At 51.7% G+C, this 17,993-nt stretch overlaps 7 protein-coding genes across 7 annotated transcripts; 4 read left to right on the top strand and 3 right to left on the bottom strand.

The window, feature by feature from the left end:
* Positions 1–634: 634 nt before the first annotated feature.
* STEHIDRAFT_168196 (uncharacterized protein) lies at positions 635–3,472 on the top strand (the record flags this gene model as incomplete). The annotated part of the gene is made up of 2 exons (XM_007303637.1): positions 635–1,841; positions 1,946–3,472. The coding sequence occupies 2 exons, from the start codon at positions 635–637 to the stop codon at positions 3,271–3,273; spliced, it is 2,535 nt and encodes an 844-aa protein (XP_007303699.1). The 3' UTR covers positions 3,274–3,472.
* A 612-nt stretch (positions 3,473–4,084) lies between these two features.
* On the top strand, positions 4,085–5,096 carry STEHIDRAFT_110670 (uncharacterized protein; the record flags this gene model as incomplete). Its single annotated transcript, XM_007303636.1, has 3 exons — positions 4,085–4,140; positions 4,162–4,665; positions 4,769–5,096. The coding sequence occupies 3 exons, from the start codon at positions 4,085–4,087 to the stop codon at positions 5,094–5,096; spliced, it is 888 nt and encodes a 295-aa protein (XP_007303698.1).
* Positions 5,097–5,451: 355 nt separating this feature from the next.
* Positions 5,452–6,596, bottom strand: STEHIDRAFT_168195 (NAD-P-binding protein; the record flags this gene model as incomplete). The annotated part of the gene is made up of 5 exons (XM_007303635.1): positions 5,452–5,556; positions 5,615–5,801; positions 5,855–5,911; positions 5,974–6,509; positions 6,575–6,596. 5 exons carry the CDS (start codon positions 6,594–6,596, stop codon positions 5,474–5,476), a joined length of 885 nt encoding a protein of 294 aa, XP_007303697.1. The 3' UTR covers positions 5,452–5,473.
* A 569-nt stretch (positions 6,597–7,165) lies between these two features.
* Positions 7,166–10,017, bottom strand: STEHIDRAFT_168194 (NAD-P-binding protein). The gene is made up of 8 exons (XM_007303634.1): positions 9,661–10,017; positions 9,047–9,608; positions 8,635–8,988; positions 8,356–8,563; positions 7,738–8,279; positions 7,615–7,671; positions 7,364–7,550; positions 7,166–7,289 (listed from the first exon to the last, which is right to left on the bottom strand). Exons 4-8 carry the CDS (start codon positions 8,387–8,389, stop codon positions 7,207–7,209), a joined length of 903 nt encoding a protein of 300 aa, XP_007303696.1. The 5' UTR covers positions 8,390–8,563; positions 8,635–8,988; positions 9,047–9,608; positions 9,661–10,017; the 3' UTR covers positions 7,166–7,206.
* Positions 10,018–10,199: 182 nt separating this feature from the next.
* On the top strand, positions 10,200–12,904 carry STEHIDRAFT_121072 (uncharacterized protein). The gene is made up of 2 exons (XM_007303633.1): positions 10,200–10,833; positions 10,906–12,904. The coding sequence occupies exon 2, from the start codon at positions 10,953–10,955 to the stop codon at positions 12,555–12,557; it is 1,605 nt and encodes a 534-aa protein (XP_007303695.1). The 5' UTR covers positions 10,200–10,833; positions 10,906–10,952; the 3' UTR covers positions 12,558–12,904.
* A 28-nt stretch (positions 12,905–12,932) lies between these two features.
* On the bottom strand, positions 12,933–14,993 carry STEHIDRAFT_96554 (uncharacterized protein). The gene is made up of 9 exons (XM_007303632.1): positions 14,914–14,993; positions 14,830–14,856; positions 14,739–14,769; positions 14,669–14,682; positions 14,591–14,603; positions 14,424–14,533; positions 14,004–14,359; positions 13,151–13,942; positions 12,933–13,092 (listed from the first exon to the last, which is right to left on the bottom strand). Exons 1-8 carry the CDS (start codon positions 14,984–14,986, stop codon positions 13,163–13,165), a joined length of 1,404 nt encoding a protein of 467 aa, XP_007303694.1. The 5' UTR covers positions 14,987–14,993; the 3' UTR covers positions 12,933–13,092; positions 13,151–13,162.
* A 654-nt stretch (positions 14,994–15,647) lies between these two features.
* On the top strand, positions 15,648–17,203 carry STEHIDRAFT_139125 (uncharacterized protein). Its single transcript, XM_007303631.1, has 5 exons — positions 15,648–15,819; positions 15,880–16,604; positions 16,673–16,735; positions 16,792–16,932; positions 17,017–17,203. The coding sequence occupies exons 2-5, from the start codon at positions 15,900–15,902 to the stop codon at positions 17,128–17,130; spliced, it is 1,023 nt and encodes a 340-aa protein (XP_007303693.1). The 5' UTR covers positions 15,648–15,819; positions 15,880–15,899; the 3' UTR covers positions 17,131–17,203.
* Positions 17,204–17,993: the final 790 nt, after the last annotated feature.

The following is a 17,993-nucleotide window of genomic DNA, read 5'->3' as shown; positions in this document are numbered from 1 at the left end:
AATACCTCGTAATTGTAATGTTTGTCGCTCCCTGCCCCCTACCGACGCCCTGGAGTTTCTTACCCGCAACATGGTCACGTGCAGGTCTTTGTGCCGGTGTGGCTCAAGCGCCACACCATGATCCCTGCCTGCTGTGTCGACTTTCCTTGATCTTTTCAGTCTCTATGGACTGAACAAGTGATTTCGAGACAGTCTGCTATCATTGGGAATCATATGTATAGCAATGGATCCACATGAAAGTGGCAGCTGGTAGCATTGTGCAAAGAGCACATCCGAGGTGGCGCGCCGCGCGGCAGCGCTCGGTTTTTTTTTTGGGAGGAATTTGAGAGGAAAATGAGCGGTCACATGATATTTTAGTGCACGTGATGCGGTATCTTACCAGTAATTTACCACCCCCCTCCGGCGCCGGGTCGGTAAGTTACTGGTAAGGAACCCTCAAGCAGGTTTTTTCCGCAACCATAGCGATCTGTCATTATCTTCCTCGAATGTCACAACGAGTGGAGGATATCACGTGATGATGCTACGTCTTGCACGACTGCGATACTAGTTTTGTTTGCTCTGCTCAGCAGCCTTTCCTTACAATGTTGTCGGTTTCTAGATCAATGTCTGCGAGCAACTTGATCCCGAGGGCCGGATGGTTTATAGAAATACCTCCAGAAGTTCCGATCCCAGAACCGTCCCTGGCGAAAACAAAGCCCGCGACGGCCTCAAGCCCGACATTACGACCTACGACCGAAACTACCAACCCTCTAAGGACCACGATAATGTCCCCGACTTCACCATCGCCGACCGCGTCGATGAATTCAAGAATGACAAAACGTACGATGCATTCGACGACACACTCCAGCATGAATCGCGCGACCCCGAGTTCCCTTTCGAGATGCAGACAACTGATGGGCGGAAAACGCGCGGCCAGATATCCGCGTACGCGAGCGCCATCCTCCAACTGCAATTCCGCTTCTTCTGCTTCTCCATACTCCACATGAAGACTCGCGCCCGACTCATCCGCTGGGATCGCGCCGGCGCAATTGTCTCGGAGGCATTCGATCCGATACGCACGTCGTTTCTGACCGACTTCATTTGGCGGTACAGTCACATGAACCGCGCCCAGCGTGGCTTCGATGGTTCTGTCAGACTAGCTCAAGAGGTGATATCACCGGATGAAGCCCAAGAGCTGCGCAACAGGCTCATTGTCAAGGAAGAGGAGAGGATGCCCGATACGGTGGGAATGCACTCGGACCGTAAGCTGTATCAGCTCGTCACGGCACCCTTCCGCTCCGTCGATCCAATAACGGCCAACTATCCTGTCAATAAGCACGAACAACAGGATCTCGTTGTCTTCAAATCAGCCGAGGACGTGGACTCTGACGACGACCAAGAGGACCCCAAGGGCAAGGGCAAGATGAAGGACAAGCACAATGTCTTCTACCTCCTAAGCCCACGATTCGTTTTCGACCGGAGTCCATTCGGTAAATCGACGCGGTCCTTCGTCGTAATAAGCAGTGGACAGTACTTCCATCTCAAGGATACGTATCGCGTCCCTACAATCCACTATACGCCCGAGCACCAGGTTCTCGAAGAGCTCCGCGAGAACAAGGTGGTGCGTATCCCTACCGTATTGCGTGCGTGGGACGTCGCACCGCATGGGTGTTATGACACCGCGTTCGGCACCGTATTCGCAGAGTTCGAAGGTCGGTATAGTTTGAAGGACGGCAGAGTCGTACGTAGGGCGCAGCGGGTTCTGAGGCCGTACAGGTTAATCACGCGTGAGATCGCGCGAGATCTGGAGACCTTCGAGAGCTGGAATCAGGTATCCTTGATCATGCGCGATACGCTTGGAGGTACGTCGATCATCCAATTTGTTTGACACTTGACACTCGCGTTGGTTCTGAGGATTTTGAAGTATACTGACCATATCTACTATATTCCTTATTCATCTACGCAGTCCTGATGTACGCAGAGAGAGCTGGCTGGCGTCACCGCGACATCAGCCGCGGCAACATCATGATTTATGAAGGCCGTGGTTTCCTCATCGACTGGGACCTGGCACAGCGCTCCCACCTCCTCAACCAAGGAAAGCCCAGGATGCCGGATCACACGGGCACTTGGCAATTTATCTCGACAGCCAGACTGCTAGACCCTGCGAATACGCCGCACCTTGCGGTCGACGATATGGAGTCCGTATTTTGGGTCTTCCTGTACCTCGCACACAAGTGTGGCAACCACGGGCTGACCGGCCAAGCAGTGGGCATCTTTCTTACGGACACATTCGACCACAAACGATCCCAGGACGGTATATTGATTGGTGGTTCTATCAAGCAAGGTATCATAATGGCCAATAACCCCGATTATGCCATCAAAACGGTGTTCACTACTCCCCAAGCACTCAACGATATCCTCCAGCACATGCGGTTCGCCTTATCTGTGCGGTACGAGAAGCCGGTGCCACAGGTATTTTCCCTCAATACCTTTGACGAGGCCGGAAGAAAGGAGGCGGAAAAGGACCGTCAGAAGAGTGCACAAAAACATGCCGATGAAATGAAGAGACTCCAGGATCCCGTTTACCTTCGACAACTCCTCAAGTATTACACTTCCGACCCGGCGTTTGACTGGTCCGGCGATTGTCCAGCCATTTCTCGTGAAATTCCTCGCAAACTAGATCAGGCATCCGGACTCTCCGCTTCCAAGCGCTCTTACTCGAATCGGGGCCACAGGAGTACAGGTACGTCTTTCGAAGGTGCTAGGCCATCGGATTCAATCACTGTCTCGCGGGATGTCATCGATGACGATGACGACGACGACGACGACGACAAGCCCAAGAGGTCATACAAGAAGCAGCGGAGAGCGTACTCGGCCACCACGAGCGTCGCTGCTTCGCATGTCGGGGGCGGGCGCTTTCAGCTTGTGGGCGCCGACTCAGACGAGCTGGGTATTCGACCACGAGTCGATGATGAAGATTCCGATGCAGAAGATGTGGCGTGGCGTGAGGCGGTGGCAAATCTTCAGGCGGCGGCGAATGGCGCGGGCGACAACGACATTCAACTCCCCGATGTGGAGATGAGGGAATCAAGCTCGGAGGGTGTCAGCAGCGGGTTGGAGAGTTCTTACTCTAGGTCGCAGACTTCTAGTCCTCTACCGCCTTCGAGTCCGTCATCTGCAGGCAACGACTTTGGTGACAGACATCAGGACGAAGACGAAGACGAAGACGAGGACGAGGAGGACGAGGACGAGATTGAGATCGGACCATCTGGGCGGCATTCACAGTCGACTTAGGTTGCGGAAGCAAAGTCTTTGATTGCTCCGCTGCGAGTCTCTTCTCAGTACTATCACGGCCCCTTCGTCATGGCTCTCCTCTCATATATTCCAACGCGCAATCTGTCCATCCCCTGTCGTTTCCTTCAGCTACACCACCAGTACGTACTTTCATTGTTTATGTCGATCACGTTTTGCTATCTCGCATGCTTTGGTTTCCTTTGTTTTGTTCCATCATCCCCTTTCCAAATATATCGAGGTAACGGACCCTGAATTGTTTCTTGTCTCGCTCCTTCATTCGATGTCTACGTGTATACCTCACGTCAATCTTAGTAAATGTCGCGGGGGAGCATATCGGCTACTGTATACGATGTTGTTAGTATTCTGCGCGACTGTTGACCTCAATGTCACCAATATTTTGAGTTCTTTGTCTAACTTTCTGCAGGCAGAAAGTCCTTTTCAAACAACGAGGATCAGACCCCTTGTTGCGCTCTAGCTGTGCTACTTCAGTACGTCTCTGAGGGTCTCTTTCACAAGCGCGTGAAATAGAGGACCATGATCACACAACCACCTGAACCTTCAACTTATCTCCGCTCACAATCTCCTGTTTGCAAGCAATTCTTCCATATTCCAGGGAGCTCCATAAAAATCCCCAGCTTCGGCGAAAGGAAGTAATAAAACAGAAAACCTCACAACTAATGTACCAACCACCCAGCCATTCTCCTCTCACGAGTGAAGAAAGCGAGAATACTCCCCAACTACAAAACAGGTATCAGGCGTGGGAGGCTATCGGAGTTCCCCGAGAACGTGTCACCGCCAGTCAAATTTCCACATGTCTTTTGGTTGCCTTTTGTTGTCGCTCACGACACTCAGCGCTCTGACCGCTAAGTATATCTAGCGAAACTCTAGGATGCCCGATCACACGGGTACTTGGAAATTCATCTCGACAACTAGACTGCTGGACCCTGCGAATACGACGCACCTTCCACTGGACGACATGGAATCTGTTTTTTGGGTCTTTCTGTACCTCGCACTCAAGTATGGCAACCACGAGCTGACCGGCGAAGCAGTGGGCAACTTCCTCATGAACACATTCGACTACATGCAGTCTGAGAACGGCTTCTACATTGGTGGTAGACTTGGCAAAGGAAACGTCATAAAAGATCCCACCCTCAGGCTAGAGACAGAGTTCAGGCCCAAAATGCTCAACACCATCCTTCAGCTCATGCACGGTGCCTTTCATCTACGGTACGCCACCCCGGAATGGCAATCATCTGATGTCTTCGACGAGGCCGAAAGAGAGGACGAGGAAAAGGAGTTTCGGGCGAAAGCCAAAGAACATGCCGATAAAATGAAGCGACTCGAGGATTCCACCTACCTCCAAAAAGTGATCAAGCATTTCACTTCCGACGCGTACGACTGGTCCAACGACGGTATCGCCATTCACCATGAAATTACTCGTCTATCAGATCAGACATCCGGACTCACCGTTCTCAAACGCTCGCACACGGATCAGGCTAAGCGGTACAAACGGGTTATTCGAAGGCGCTTGGCCGCCGGGTCTCATCCCTCGGGAACGGGAGGGCAATGAAAGCGACAACGTCAACGGCAAGCGTAAGAGATTATCCACGAGCGTCGCTGCTCTGCATGTCGGGACCGGGTGGCTTCAGCTTATGTGGGCCGATTCAGGCGCGGTGGATGTTCGAGCACGAGTCGATGATGCAGATTCGGGTGCAAGAGATGGGGGAAATGTTGAGGCGGCGGCGAACGGGATGGGCGACGACGACAATCCAACTTTGCAATGTGGAGATGGGGGAATCAAGCTCGGAGGGCGTCAGCCTTAGCGGGTGTGAGACTTCTGGCTATAGGTCGCAAACTTCAAACCTCCTACCATGGTAATGTAGCGCAATGCTTTTTTGGTTCGCCACCTCACTTCCCAAACATCTCTGAGTACCTTGTTTGTCTCTTGCCTCACTTCTTCATCCGACGTCTATGTTTATATATTGCGTCCACCTCGGTGAATGTCCTGGTCCCATAATATACCATGTCCTGAGTACACTATCTGACTGTTCACAATCATCGATAAAGCTTGGGCTCTCACTCTAATCTCTTTGGGCAGGAATGTCTGTATCTCGTCTTCATCGTGCTGTAGCTGTGCTACTTTAGTAAGTTTCCGTCGTTCGTTCCATAGATACATGCGGCCGTTCTGGGACGAACATAATCACACAACCATCCGGACCTTCAGCTTATCCCCACTCACAATCTCCTCTTTCTTTGAAAAGAGCTCCTCCATATCCCAGGGACCTGCGTCGTAAAAATCCTCAGCTTGGGCGCAAGGAAGTGATCAAAGAAAGAAACTTACAACTGATGTAACGGCCAGCCAACCATTCTCTCCTCTCGCGAGTCAAGAAAGCGAGAGAGTCTCCGCATAGTTCAGGCGTGTCGGTCAGGCCACCTTGCAACTCTTTGGGCATGCGGGGCCCCATCGTGGTGAACACACCTCCGGGATGAACGGCATATGCTAAAAGGCCTTGGGCACCATAATCGGCCTGTGCAAGATATTATTCGGTGGGTAAGAGAAGAGATGTCAAGGAAGACGTACGTTCATGAACTCGGTCAGACGCAGGACGGTTAGCTTGCTCGACTGGTACGATGACGCCTTTCAAGGCAGCCCTCACAACATCAGTATCCTTCAAGAGACGAAATGACGGGGAGACTCACCCCCGGCATCACCACATGAGCCCCTATCGAACTCAGGTTGATAACTGTCTTCGCTTTACTCTTCAGAAGCAACGGCAAGAACGCGTGCGTCGCCAAAAACAGCCCCTTCACGTTAATCTCCCAAGTATACCACCAATCATCCACATCAACCTCGCCCATCGGTTTCCATATCTCCATCCACCCAGCATTGTTGATCAAAATATCCACTCCTCCTTCTCCGAATGCCTTGTCCACCTCCTGCGCAGCCTTCCTGACGCTCTCTTTATCGAGCACGTCGAGTTCTACCTTCACAACTTGTGGCGCAGGGTGTCCTGCTTTCGATGCAGCCTCGAGGATCTCGGACTCGAGAGAGTCAAGAGATGAACGAGCGCCGACTCCGATTTTAGAGGCACCAGATCGAGCAAACGAGATGGCGATACTCCGGCCTAGGCCTTTAGAGGCACCGGTAATGAAGACAGAGTTGGATTTGTGGGTAGAGTTGGATGAGTCGATGAAGGGATATGTGTCTCCGTGGAGGGTCTCAGTGAAGTTGTATCCTACATCGTAGAGTCGTGGTGATTGTCAGATCCGGGGGTATTGAGAGATATGCCATGATACGCACCTACGTAGGCCGGAAGTGACATGCTTGTTTTACTGCGGGTGGGTCAGGACAGGAATGCAGGTAACTTACACCTCTGATGTACTTATATATGTACGGTAGGATCCATAGCGGCGTCTGTGAGCGAATTTGGCGGTAAGTTATCCTAGTTCATGAAGTCGTGAGTAATTGACGGCTCGTCTGCCGGGTGCTGACAACAGCTTTATCCCCTGTGAACTGCCATATTGCGATTGGCCTTTACGCCGTAAGTAACCCACTCGTGTCCCCGTCGTGCATCCCAATGTGCACCAAGACTCCTCGGAGACCGACCGTAAGAAGCTGACAGGTTGAGTGGATTTGGACACCTTGATACAGTATGGGACTTGATGAGCAATACAGCACTCGGTATGATGGCGAGGTAAACGGGCATGGAATTCATAATAATCAGTGCTTGTAAGGAAGAGGCGAACTCCACTTGAACAATTCTCGAGCTCAAGACATACATAGTTCGGCGAGGGCCGAGCGGAGTTCGCCCCAACGTGTGGCGTAGGTGCGAAGTAGTAAGTTACTTATCGCAAGGGATGCGCAAGGAGCGTCAAAGCCAATGGTTTTTCAGCACACGTACATACACAGCCTCTCGAGAAAGATGTTATACATTACACAACCATCCGAACCTTCAGCTTATCCCCACTAATAATCTCGTCCTTCTTTGAAAGCAACTCTTCCATGTCCCAAGTACCTGCGCGGTGTGGCACGAAATTAGCTCGGACTAGAACTTGAAGGAAAGAAAAGCATTGGCAATCGAACACTCACAGCTAATATAACGGCCAGCTAGCCATTCTCTCCTCTCGCGGGTCAAGAACGCAATAGCATCACCGGACAGCTCAGGCGTGTCAGTCAGGACAAAGTGCGACTCCGACGGCATGCGCAAACCCATTTCGGTGGGTACTCCTCCGGGGTGAACGGCGTATGCGAGAAGTCCTTGAGACCCATAATCCACCTGAGCGTAGGTATGAAGAACTATGAGTACATTGATACTGAAGGTCGAACCAGGAAGCACGCACATTCATGAATTCTGTCAGCCGCAGAACAGCAAGCTTGCCCGACTGATATGCCGAGGCCTATGATCATTCCTGGGTAATCAGTACTCAGTCTTGTTCGAGAGAAATTTAAATCAGTACACTCACACCAGGTGCCAGCAGATGCGCCCCGATCGAACTCAAGTTCAGGATCGTCTTCTCCTTACTCCTTAACACCAAGGGCAAGAACGCGTGCGTGACGAGGAACAACCCCTTGATATTCACCTCCCAAGTGTACCACCAATCGTCGACGTCTATCTCCCCCATCGGCTTGAACGTCTCCAGCCAACCAGCATTGTTCACCAGTATATCCAACCCTTCCTCCCCGAAAGCCGTGTGCACCTCCTGCGCAGCGCGATTCACGCTCTCTTTATCGAGAACGTCCAGTTGGATCTTCAGAACTTGTGGTGCAGGGTGATCCGCCTTAATAGCGGCGTCGAGGATCTCGGACTCGAGGGAGTCGAGGGAGGAGCGCGCGCCGATCGCGATTTTTGAAGCACCGGATCGCGCGAACGCGAGCGCAGTGCGCCGACCGATGCCTTTGGAGGCGCCGGTGATGAAGACGGAGTGTGATTTGTGGGCGCCGGAGGATTTGAGAGGATCGATGAAGGGATAGGTATCTCTGTGGGAGGTCTTTGTGAAGGTAAAGCCTATTTCGTGAATTCATAGCGAAACGCCGCACGCGTGAGATAGAGGTACGGTATAGAAGGAGATATCGCTACGCACCTGCGTGAGCTGGGAGACCTGAGAGCTCTAGCATGATGACTGGGCAATGGACTACTTGAGATCAACGAGTAGAACCGTGGAAGCACTCACTGCCTACAGGCCAGAGCTACTTATATGATTAGCAATATTTGGTCGTATGCGATGGTGAATCATCCTAGGATATAAATATCGTCATTGATTAGCCACCCGCTCTTCCGACTGCCATTCCCTATGCAATGTGAAGTACGACAGCATCAGTTCCCATGAACCTTCATACTGTGGATGATGCAATCCGCTCACTTCCTAACGGCCTAGCAAAGAGACCCCCAGATGACGCCAAGACGAACAGTCATTCAGCGCTTGCAAGGATACATCGCCGTAAAATATCAAGGGATGAGAAAGCAAGACTACAATAGGAGATTATACAGACCAAAGCAGTAGATGTCTTGCAACAAACGAGGAAGAGTATTTCCTGGTGCGAAATCGGCCGATGGGAGACAAGTGGCGCGCAGCTCTCACGAACGGGGGAGACGTGGCTCCTGCAATCACCGATATCGGTCGCTCGTTGGGAAACTTGGCGTGCGTAGACCCATGCCGATAAATGGCTCCAGGGTGCATGGCGTATGCCAAAAAACATGGCGCCGCGTAAGTGGCCTGTAAAAGGGACGATGTGAGTCGGCAAGTGAGAGTGATAGAGGCTATAAAGACGTACGTCCATGAATTCCGTCGGACGCAGAACGGTCAACTTGCTGGACTGATTGCTGGCGCCCGTCATCGAATCAGCCAGCTGCAACACTGTCAGTTGCTTCGGTCGGAAGGGAAAAGACAATGGCGGAAAGACTCATTCACGCCAGGTCCTGTGAGATGTGACGCAACCGAGCTCATACTGACAATCGTCCTCTCTTTATTCTTCCACACCTCAACGGCCAAAAAGCGTGGGTGGCGAGGGATAGCCCCTTGACATTCACCCACCCCGTATACTTACCACCAGTCAATATCTATCTAGACCTCCCTCTCCGTATGCCTTCTCTGCCTCCAGCGCAGCCTTTCCGACGCTCTTGCCGAGCACGTCGACTTGGACATTCGTGATCTGGGGCACATGCTTTCGAAGCGTCGTCGAAGAATTCATGAAGATGGTCTAGAGAGGAGCGGGAACGAATCGCGGTCTTCAAGACGCATATTTGGCGGTTGAAAGGGCTAGGTACGCAACGACCTAACCCTTTGGAGACACAAGTGATAAAAATGGAAGGAATTCGTGGGCGATGGAGGATCGACTAATAGGATTGATGAAAGTTCATCAATAAACAAAAGGACTTTGCTACGCACCGGTGTGAGCTGGCGTATGTCGGAACTCCTACATATTTACTCGAGCGTCGGCGAGACGAGCAACGCTATGAGCATCCAATTACAATCTCGAAGTGTTTTGTGACGTGTGCAGCGACATTTGAAGCGCCATGAACTATTCCGGGTGGGTAATTCATGATGCATTGATGGACGAGAGCATTGTTTCGCCTGCATCATCATGCCGTAGACCTGGCAATCCAGTCCCATCGCGAAAGCTGGCATCCAGTCGTCGAAGTACTAGAGAGCCACAGCCAGTCGTATGCAGGGGCCATACGCTGCTACGCCTACACCCTGATGCTCAGAAATATTGTTAGATGGTCAAGCATTCAGCGGTCAGCGCTCATGGCACACTAGAAGCAGAACAGAAGTTGCAACAGGATCAGAGAAAGTAGATGAAGAGCGGATGGAGGACTCCGTAGGACTGCGGTGACAAGTCTAAGTGGCGCTTGTGATGTGTGGCCTTATTGTGTGGCCCAACGTCTTCGTCGACCCTCTTCCGTACTACGTCCTCTTCTGTTGCTTGCGATTCGTCACCACTCGCTCATTCATTACTATAAGATCTGGACGAATAATTTTGAAGATTACTACTCGCAATACTCTATCTGGTCGGTGTAGGTGATACTAACCCAAAGTTCAAGAAAACAACACCGACACCTTGCCGACACCGCTCACGGCCCTCACCCGTTAATCAAACAGACTGCTTCATGAGGAGAAAACAAAGTCTTCCCAGTGCTTGAACCGCCCCATTAACCGCTCTCCCCTTCGCCCTTCCCTTTGATCTTCGCTCCTGACGGGTTTCGCCATGTTTAACAAGGCCGCATACAGCTGAATACGGTACAAGGACACGTTCTCCGTATTCCGCACTTTGGCCGCGTAACGTCAGCTCCTTGACATGGCATACTAGTAACTCAATTAAACATCATCCGCGGCGCGAAGTCCAAGTGTTTTTCTCGCTCCTTATGGTCTTATGGTCTTATGGTCGTGATCATGATAACATGCCGGCCTCGATTTGCCTTACTCTCGCACTAGATGATTCCGTGTTTTGAGTACGTAGGGCGCGCCGGCTTCAGCGCTTACTTTCCTTCCTCCTCAACTGCCACATCGTGAGGGGACTTGTGAGGCGGGTAAAGGGCTTGACTTGGAGATTTATATGAAGTACGTCCTTGTGTTCTTGCAGCCTAGCTCATCACCCGACGACGCTCCTTCTTACACTCCTTCCCAACCCAGAATTGTTGCGAGCCCTCCGTTTGACCTATACATCCTTCTGAGTATCCATGTCTACTCTCCGTGTCAGACAGACCACCGCCGTCCGCTCCGATTCCTCGGTCTCTTTCCTTACACCTACGCCACCTCCCCGTCGACCTCGGAAACTCCCCTCAGAAACCACTCTTCACGCCGTCTACCACGATCACAATCGTATCTCGCTCCCTCCCACCTCCGCTCTCCCTCCACGACCCGACTCCAACCGCACTAGTAGTCTTGACCCAGAACCCATCCGTCGCCATCGAAGCCTCAATCCTAACTCCAACTCACCCTCTCATCGCACGAAAGAATCTCCTTCCCACATCGGGGGCAAATCATCGCATAGGCCCTTTCTTTCGCTAGAAGAGGCTGAAGAGAGCGAGATTCCGGTTTCGGCATGGACGTCGGATGCGTTTGACTTCGACCTCCCTACTACACCCGAAACTCCTAACGTCGCTGGTGGAGAAAGTGCAGGGCCCCGCCTCCAGATCTCTTCTGAAAAACCTATACTAGATCTTGAAGTCCAGAGCCCATTCACAGTTTCCGTTCCCATCCCTCTGCACGCAGGCACCATCTATCCTCAGTCTCAGTCTCAACCCCAATCACCCCAGCACCAATCTGAATCTCAATCCAGCGCCGACGTGGTCGACACGGGTGCACGGCTAGAAGTTCCACAAAACGGATATGTGCGGCGTCGACTAATCAGCGAGTCGAATATGTCCGGTAATGGACCAAGGCCTCTAGTCATCCAAGCCACGTTTCCCGAACCGACGACGACAGACGAAGAGTCCACCGCCGGATCCGTCTGGGACGATACCCAGCTCATTTCCCCGCGCGACCGTACCTCCCTCGATACCCTCGAAAGCCCTCAATCCAACGATCGCACCAAAACTCGTCCGCTCAGCACGGCGATCTCGGACGCACCTAGCGCTCGTAGTAACGGCAGTCGAAGCAGTTCCAAATCGTACAACGGCGTTCGCACGTCAACGCTCGTCAACCGTATTCCGTACAACCTCGAGGAAAACGATGGTCCACCCCTAGACGTACACGAAACCATTGGCTATATCCATATGCATCCATCCGCCAACGCTGATCATGACGGATTGGACGCACGGCTCAAGGCCGTCAGCCTGGGGTTTCCTATTTCTCTTCGTCCAAGAAATATACCCAACGCCAGGGGCATATTCTCTTCTGCGTCATCTACGAGCGTAGTCGATTATCGATTCGTCCGATTCTCGGGCCTAATTCCCTCTATGCGACCTCTCCGACCTTCTCTTGACCGCGTTTCCCTTGTCCAGCTCGGCGCTCGTTCTTCCAATAGCAGTCATTATCACATCTACGGTCGGGTCACAGTCCCTTTCGACGCCGGTCAATGGTCCTTCGAGCAAGAATGCTGGGTCGTCGATCTACCACCGGGACTTCCAGTGGATTTGATTTTGGGCATGGATTGGATGGAGAGGTATGATGCGAGGGTCGAGGTTAGTTTGGAAGGGATGAAGGTCTCTGGGGCGAATGGCAATGCGGTGATGCACGTGGATGCAGATTCATGCTCGGGTGGACAGGAACAGTGTGGATATAGGAAGACGAGGGTGGCGAGCGATACGTATAATTCGATGCCGCCGGGGGTGCCCGTGTAAGAGATGAATGGCGTGACGGTCTCGTTGTTGACTTTGGTTCTCTGCTTTGACGTGCCCTGACGGTTGCTGCTGATGGTTTCCCTTTATCTTCATATTTACGTCCCGTATCATATGCTGATTGCCCGTTTGACAGACAGTTCGTCACCATACCCGATTTTGCTAGCCCAGTCTCATTGCTGGTTTAATATCTCGATTCTCTAGTTTGTGTGTGTCCCAACTTACTGTATCTCGTTGCTCGATGTAGATTACGTGTCTTACATTATACCCATTTATTCGTTTTCGGTGTCGAACAGGACTTCATACTAGTACGTGGCAGGATGTCGAGATAATACACGCTCGGTTTCTCTCCGGATTTGTTTTGAAAGAACCTTACTTCGAAATCACGATTGCCTTCCAGAGTGGATATAGTGACGATCAATCGTACACCCAATCTTCGGAGAGACCGACATCGTACAACAAACGAGCAATCCGAGAACGTATTCGCTACCAGATTCGCCTACATTTTCTTTTTTTCCCGCATGCCCAACTGCATAGACTGGTGATCGAACGTCAATGAGGATCATATAGGAGTGCATCCGGACTGAAGTACTTACCACAAAAGCAACCTAAGAAAGCGTCGGCGTGGTCCAGTTGATCCAGTTGGTCTCTACCCACGGCACGCCGTTGAACACATTGTTCGTGCTGAAGAAACTCGTGCTGACGTTCTGGTCCTGCAAGAACCTCTGGAAGAACGCGTCGAGGGGGGCCGTCTGGTTAGCCGGGAACGCGCAATGAGCATGTCCTCCCTGCTGGATGAAACCATGGTTCGAAGTAACGCCGAGCGCCTGGAAGACCGTATGCGTAGCGACCATGCACCCGTAGTTGCTGAGCGGGCTGAGCCAGACGTAGTCGGTGTTCTCAAGGCCGAGGAGGCCACGAGGTGCGATGAGTGCGGCGAGGAGGTGGTGGTCGAATGGAAGGACGTTGAGCGTGTTGACGTAGTTGTTGAACAAGGACGAGAACCACACGTTCTCCGTCACAATCTCCGTCGCGGTCTGAACGACTGCGCCCGAATTCTGCTCAAATAGGGACAACCTCCAGCATGCGTCACCTCCAGATCCAGACTCCTGTGCGACTGTGAGAGCGACGCGAGGTTCGAAGGCACCGACGGTAAGTGCACCTTTTCCGTCGCGAGAGCAGCCTGTGACGGCGATTTTGGAGGGGTTGATGTTAGCGGAGGGAGTGACTTCGAGGACGTCGATGATGCGGGAGACGCCCCATGTCCAGGCTATCATGGAGGATGCGTTGTGGTTGGCGCCATAGAGGTTGTAGAAGAGGCCCTGGCCACGGCTGCTCGCATCGTTTTCCAGGGCGATGTTGTCGTTGTCGTAGTTCAGGAGAGCGACCTGTGACGGTAAAGGAAAATAAGCTTCAGCAAATTTAGATCAAAGTGTGATTCGGACTTACTCCGCTGGGGACGGGGATACTACCGCCAATGAGACCAATGAGCAATGGCCACCCACCCTCCGGCGGTGTACCGGACGGGAACGTAATAGGGGACGTGAATGTGATGGAGCTCGAGTTGCCGCCGCTGACGCCACCAGCGGTAACCGTGAGCGCGTTATTGGAGAATGACCCGTTAACCTGCGGTGGCTTGGGCGGGAGAGTACCTGTCTCGTAAGCTTGCAAGAACGCGATGATCTCATTGCGACGGCATTCCCAATCCTCGGCGGTGGTAACTTTGCTACCATTCCCGAACGTGAATGGGTCTGGGAGAGCACTGTCACTAAATCCGGGGAGCAGGCGCTCCGAAGTTGAGCAAGCTAGGAAGAAAGGTACGTTGGTGAGTCTATGCATAAATAACTGGATATGTGTAAAGTTGCTGACTGGATTGTCCGAGGGTTGGAGTCGAGGACGGGGCCGTCGCCGTTCCGCTTGCAGACGAGGAGCTACTGACTGGAGTGGAAGTTGGAGCCGGTGCTGAACCGGGCAGACACCTGGTCACGACTGTCAGCAGTCTGATCCTGTGTGCACTATGACGGACCGGCACTCACTGAGAATAATAACCTTCAGAAGTGCAAGTCGGTCAGAAGATTGTGACCATCAAAGAGGAGTGAGAAGAAATGCTTCACTATTTTGAGCGGTACTGAAACTATGGGTGAGCATCGTTATACATCAGAGGATCGTACGAGAGCTACCAACCATATAGAACCAGCGTCGCAGGTCGTGCCCCCTGAAAATCGACCAGATCAATACCAATCCGAAGCGTACTAGATGATTTTTTTTTTTTTACCTTGCCAGCTAATTCCTCCGCACTGACCTAAACGAAAGGAGATATGAGAGTCTGAGAATGTTGCGAACTGCTAGCGCCACATACCCCAGACAGAGACACCAGAGACGCGAACGACCGCAAGGGCAAGAGAGGTGCCGAGAATGAGTTTCATGGCCATGGTTGCGATCCTTCAGGCTGAAGAGCCAGATATCATCCGTAGCATATATACCACGGCATCCAAAGAATCAGGGGGCTCAAGTGGCTTGAGGAATATCTTCGCCGCATCACCACATCGCGGTAGAAAAGATGATGCATGTATAATCGTAGAAATTTCGGAGAGCAGATGTTAAGAGAGCAGCACGAAAGATACCTCGTGAGCTAAGACAGAGCTCTAAAGATATACGGATGACGGTCGCTTCTCCCCAGTGTTGTAGCCTCGTGAGGGCCAGGTGAGCAAGGGCGAGCCAAGTAAAGAAGTCTAGCACGTCAATCAACGACATCACGGTCAATTCTTGGGCTTGGGTCGGTTCAAACATTGGTAAAACATTTTGCTTTGAGGTTCGTTGCAAGGAAGTGAGTTGAATTGAAAGAAAGTGCGTTGGGAAGTTGCTATGACTCGGAAGAGCGTCCAATTATAATGTGGCCTCGGACACATCACGCGATCCCCACGCGAGATGGTCTCGGCCCGGAGGCTATAGCGTGGGATAATTCAACAGCAACACGCCTCGCGCGTTCAACTTGAAGTCGCGTACACGCCTGTACACAGCTGTACACACGTTGTTTCCTCGAACCTCTTCGTAGTGCGCTTCTCCTCAGGCAGCGCCATTACGGCTTCAAGGCGTTACCTGTCATATCGACAGCCAGAGATAATTTTTGCTATCGACACGCCGAAAACGATCTCTCTCAACTCCAATTTTGACGCGTCCCACTTAAGTGTCGCGATACCCGTCTGACACCTATATACTTGTGCTGCCATATACCTCCTTTGCTTTGCATGTGCGTTATTCAAGGGTGCGTCCTACGTCAACGTTTGTCATACGCTTGGGCTAATACGTTTTCGTGACCACGAAGAATCTCAACACCCTCACATTATGTTCAAGTTGAAGAAATCACCTCCAAACTCACCTTCGCCATCCATGGCCTCCTTCTACACGGCACCTCAGTCTTCGCCAGAGAATGCAGTATCAGTAGGCATTGCTAGTGCTGCACACGTTTCTCGTACCCTTGCCATGGCCGCTTCCGAAACACCACTACCCTCATCCTCTGCTTCAGCCTCTCGCACCTCACCATCCAAAGGGAGTGCTAACCTGCATCGAGGCTCTGTTTCTGCTCCACCTCTGAGAGATAGCTCGGATACAGTTTTTGGGCCTTCCATTACCGACGTGTCCCTATCCCCCAACAAACCACTGATCAAGTCCACGCGAACTGCTCCATGGAACTTCAACTATATGTCACCACCTTCATCCCCCTCCAAGTCGTCTTCGTCATCTCCCTACAAATCATCATCATCATCTCCCTCACGATCTTCGCCGCTCTCTTTGTCTCACTCTCCATCGCATGACGTGCACCATGTCAAATATGCCCACGGCGCTATCAGCACTGTGGCCGTGCGGGAGGAGTGGACGGTTCATGGAAAGGGGGGCATGACCGCCTCCGCAATATTAAACAAACCCTCGACGTCGGCGGAGCACTATTGGGCAGCGAGGGCCTTGACAGCGGAGTCGATTTTGGAGGCGAAGATGGATCATCAGCAGGAACTGAAGAGCATAAAATTATACGAGGACGAGAAGCGGACGGTGAGCTCCCATTCCTTCGCAATCAATCGTCCTCATTCTGAACAGATGGTGCATTGGGTGTTTGGCAGAGAGATCTAGCTGTTCTACAACAGGCGCACGACGCCCAGTACAAAGAGCTAAAAAGAACATTGGTGCGTGCAGCTGTCACTGTGTCTTGGTCCACAAACTCACAGCTTGAACTTCTTAGTTCTTCACCATCACTTGCATAGTGGTCCTGCTGGCCTTTATCATCTACATTCTCATGACAAACTCCCCAGCCTCAAAACAGTCGGCCTCTAGATGGGGCGCGCACTTCACGATTCCCATTCTCTCACCGTTCACTTCTGTAGTAAGTTTTTGCTCTTGCCCCTTGCTAAATCGACTATCTAGCCTTTTTTGTGGCGCCTAGTTGCTGACAAGGTTCATTGCGCAGATCGAACACGAAGTGTCGACTTTCGGGACCACTGCCCTTATAGGGTTCGCTTTTGTATTCGCGGGTCTGGCATATGCTGTATTTCGTTACTATGCTGGTCGGCGGAGTACATGACGATATACATGTCGCTTCAGGCAGCCGGTTTGGATTGTGGTACAGTCGGAAACCGGTTTGTATATTACGTGGATTGTTTTTGTGTTGGACCTGATGGTGTGGTATTTTGTACATTAAGACCAAAAAAAGTCTACGACATAAACCTGGATATTTCAGAATCTTTTATGGTGTATGAGAAAGTAGACTACCGGATGAGCAGACTGACCGACGCACAAGATGGCATCGTCGAGCAGCCCATAACGAATGCTGGGGGTGTGCGCGCCACAAGGTGCCACAACAGCAACAACTCCTGTGAAACAAGTTCCTGGAGTTTGGCATGTCAGATCTTTCCGTCACGTCGGAGCCCTTTTCAAATCCCATTCACCCCCATCGTCCATGCTCGTGTTCTCCTCCTGAGCTTTTTTGAACCAGAGAATCTGATACTTTGCCGTTTGGGTTACTCGCGGATAGTGAGTCATTGTATCCCGACTCAGCCTCGCAATTGTCTCTTGGGGATTCATCCTTGACTTGATAAGATAGGGCTCATCGACGGTCCGCCTACCTCCGGCGTGGCGTTGTTTTGGCCTATGTCCGTCAAAAGTTAATGCGACTCGCAAATACTATTTTCATGCTTAGCGACCTTATGTAGACTTTCTCGGCGCTGAATTTCGAGACTCGTGGCGCGAGTGGATTTTGGAAAAACATCTCCTATTATTTTGAGCACATATTTTTACATTGTGGCTCAGAGAGACCTTGGTGGCCCATTATTCAGACATGTAGACCAAAATCAAAAAATCTGTTCGCGCCAGGCACTCCGAAATCATGTTGTGAGCACTTTTACTTAAGCCTCAAATATCCAAAAATGTGATTTACGACTCGCATTA

Source organism: Stereum hirsutum, assembly GCF_000264905.1.
Source record: "Stereum hirsutum FP-91666 SS1 unplaced genomic scaffold STEHIscaffold_6, whole genome shotgun sequence".
Taxonomy (NCBI): Eukaryota; Fungi; Basidiomycota; class Agaricomycetes; order Russulales; family Stereaceae; genus Stereum; species Stereum hirsutum.
Note: the sequence above shows the minus strand (reverse complement) of the source record. Positions and strands in the feature narration are given on the sequence as shown.

Excerpts from the sequence above, each read along its gene's own strand:
- STEHIDRAFT_168194 (XM_007303634.1), bottom strand. The coding sequence starts at position 8,389 with ATGCTAGAGCTCTCAGGTCTCCCAGCTCACGCAG. Across the intron at positions 8,280-8,355 it reads AGGTCTCCCAGCTCACGCAG|GCTTTACCTTCACAAAGACC; the intron begins GTGCGTAGCGAT and ends TTCACGAAATAG. Across the intron at positions 7,290-7,363 it reads AGCTGGCCGTTATATTAGCT|GTACTTGGGACATGGAAGAG; the intron begins GTGAGTGTTCGA and ends CACACCGCGCAG.
- STEHIDRAFT_96554 (XM_007303632.1), bottom strand. The coding sequence starts at position 14,986 with ATGGCCATGAAACTCATTCTCGGCACCTCTCTTGCCCTTGCGGTCGTT. Across the intron at positions 14,857-14,913 it reads CTCTGGTGTCTCTGTCTGGG|GTCAGTGCGGAGGAATTAGC; the intron begins GTATGTGGCGCT and ends CCTTTCGTTTAG. Across the intron at positions 13,943-14,003 it reads GTATCCCCGTCCCCAGCGGA|GTCGCTCTCCTGAACTACGA; the intron begins GTAAGTCCGAAT and ends TTACCGTCACAG.
- STEHIDRAFT_121072 (XM_007303633.1), top strand. The coding sequence starts at position 10,953 with ATGTCTACTCTCCGTGTCAGACAGACCACCGCCGTCCGCTCCGATTCC.
- STEHIDRAFT_139125 (XM_007303631.1), top strand. The coding sequence starts at position 15,900 with ATGTTCAAGTTGAAGAAATCACCTCCAAACTCACCTTCGCCATCCATG. Across the intron at positions 16,736-16,791 it reads AAGAGCTAAAAAGAACATTG|TTCTTCACCATCACTTGCAT; the intron begins GTGCGTGCAGCT and ends TGAACTTCTTAG. Across the intron at positions 16,933-17,016 it reads TCTCACCGTTCACTTCTGTA|ATCGAACACGAAGTGTCGAC; the intron begins GTAAGTTTTTGC and ends TTCATTGCGCAG.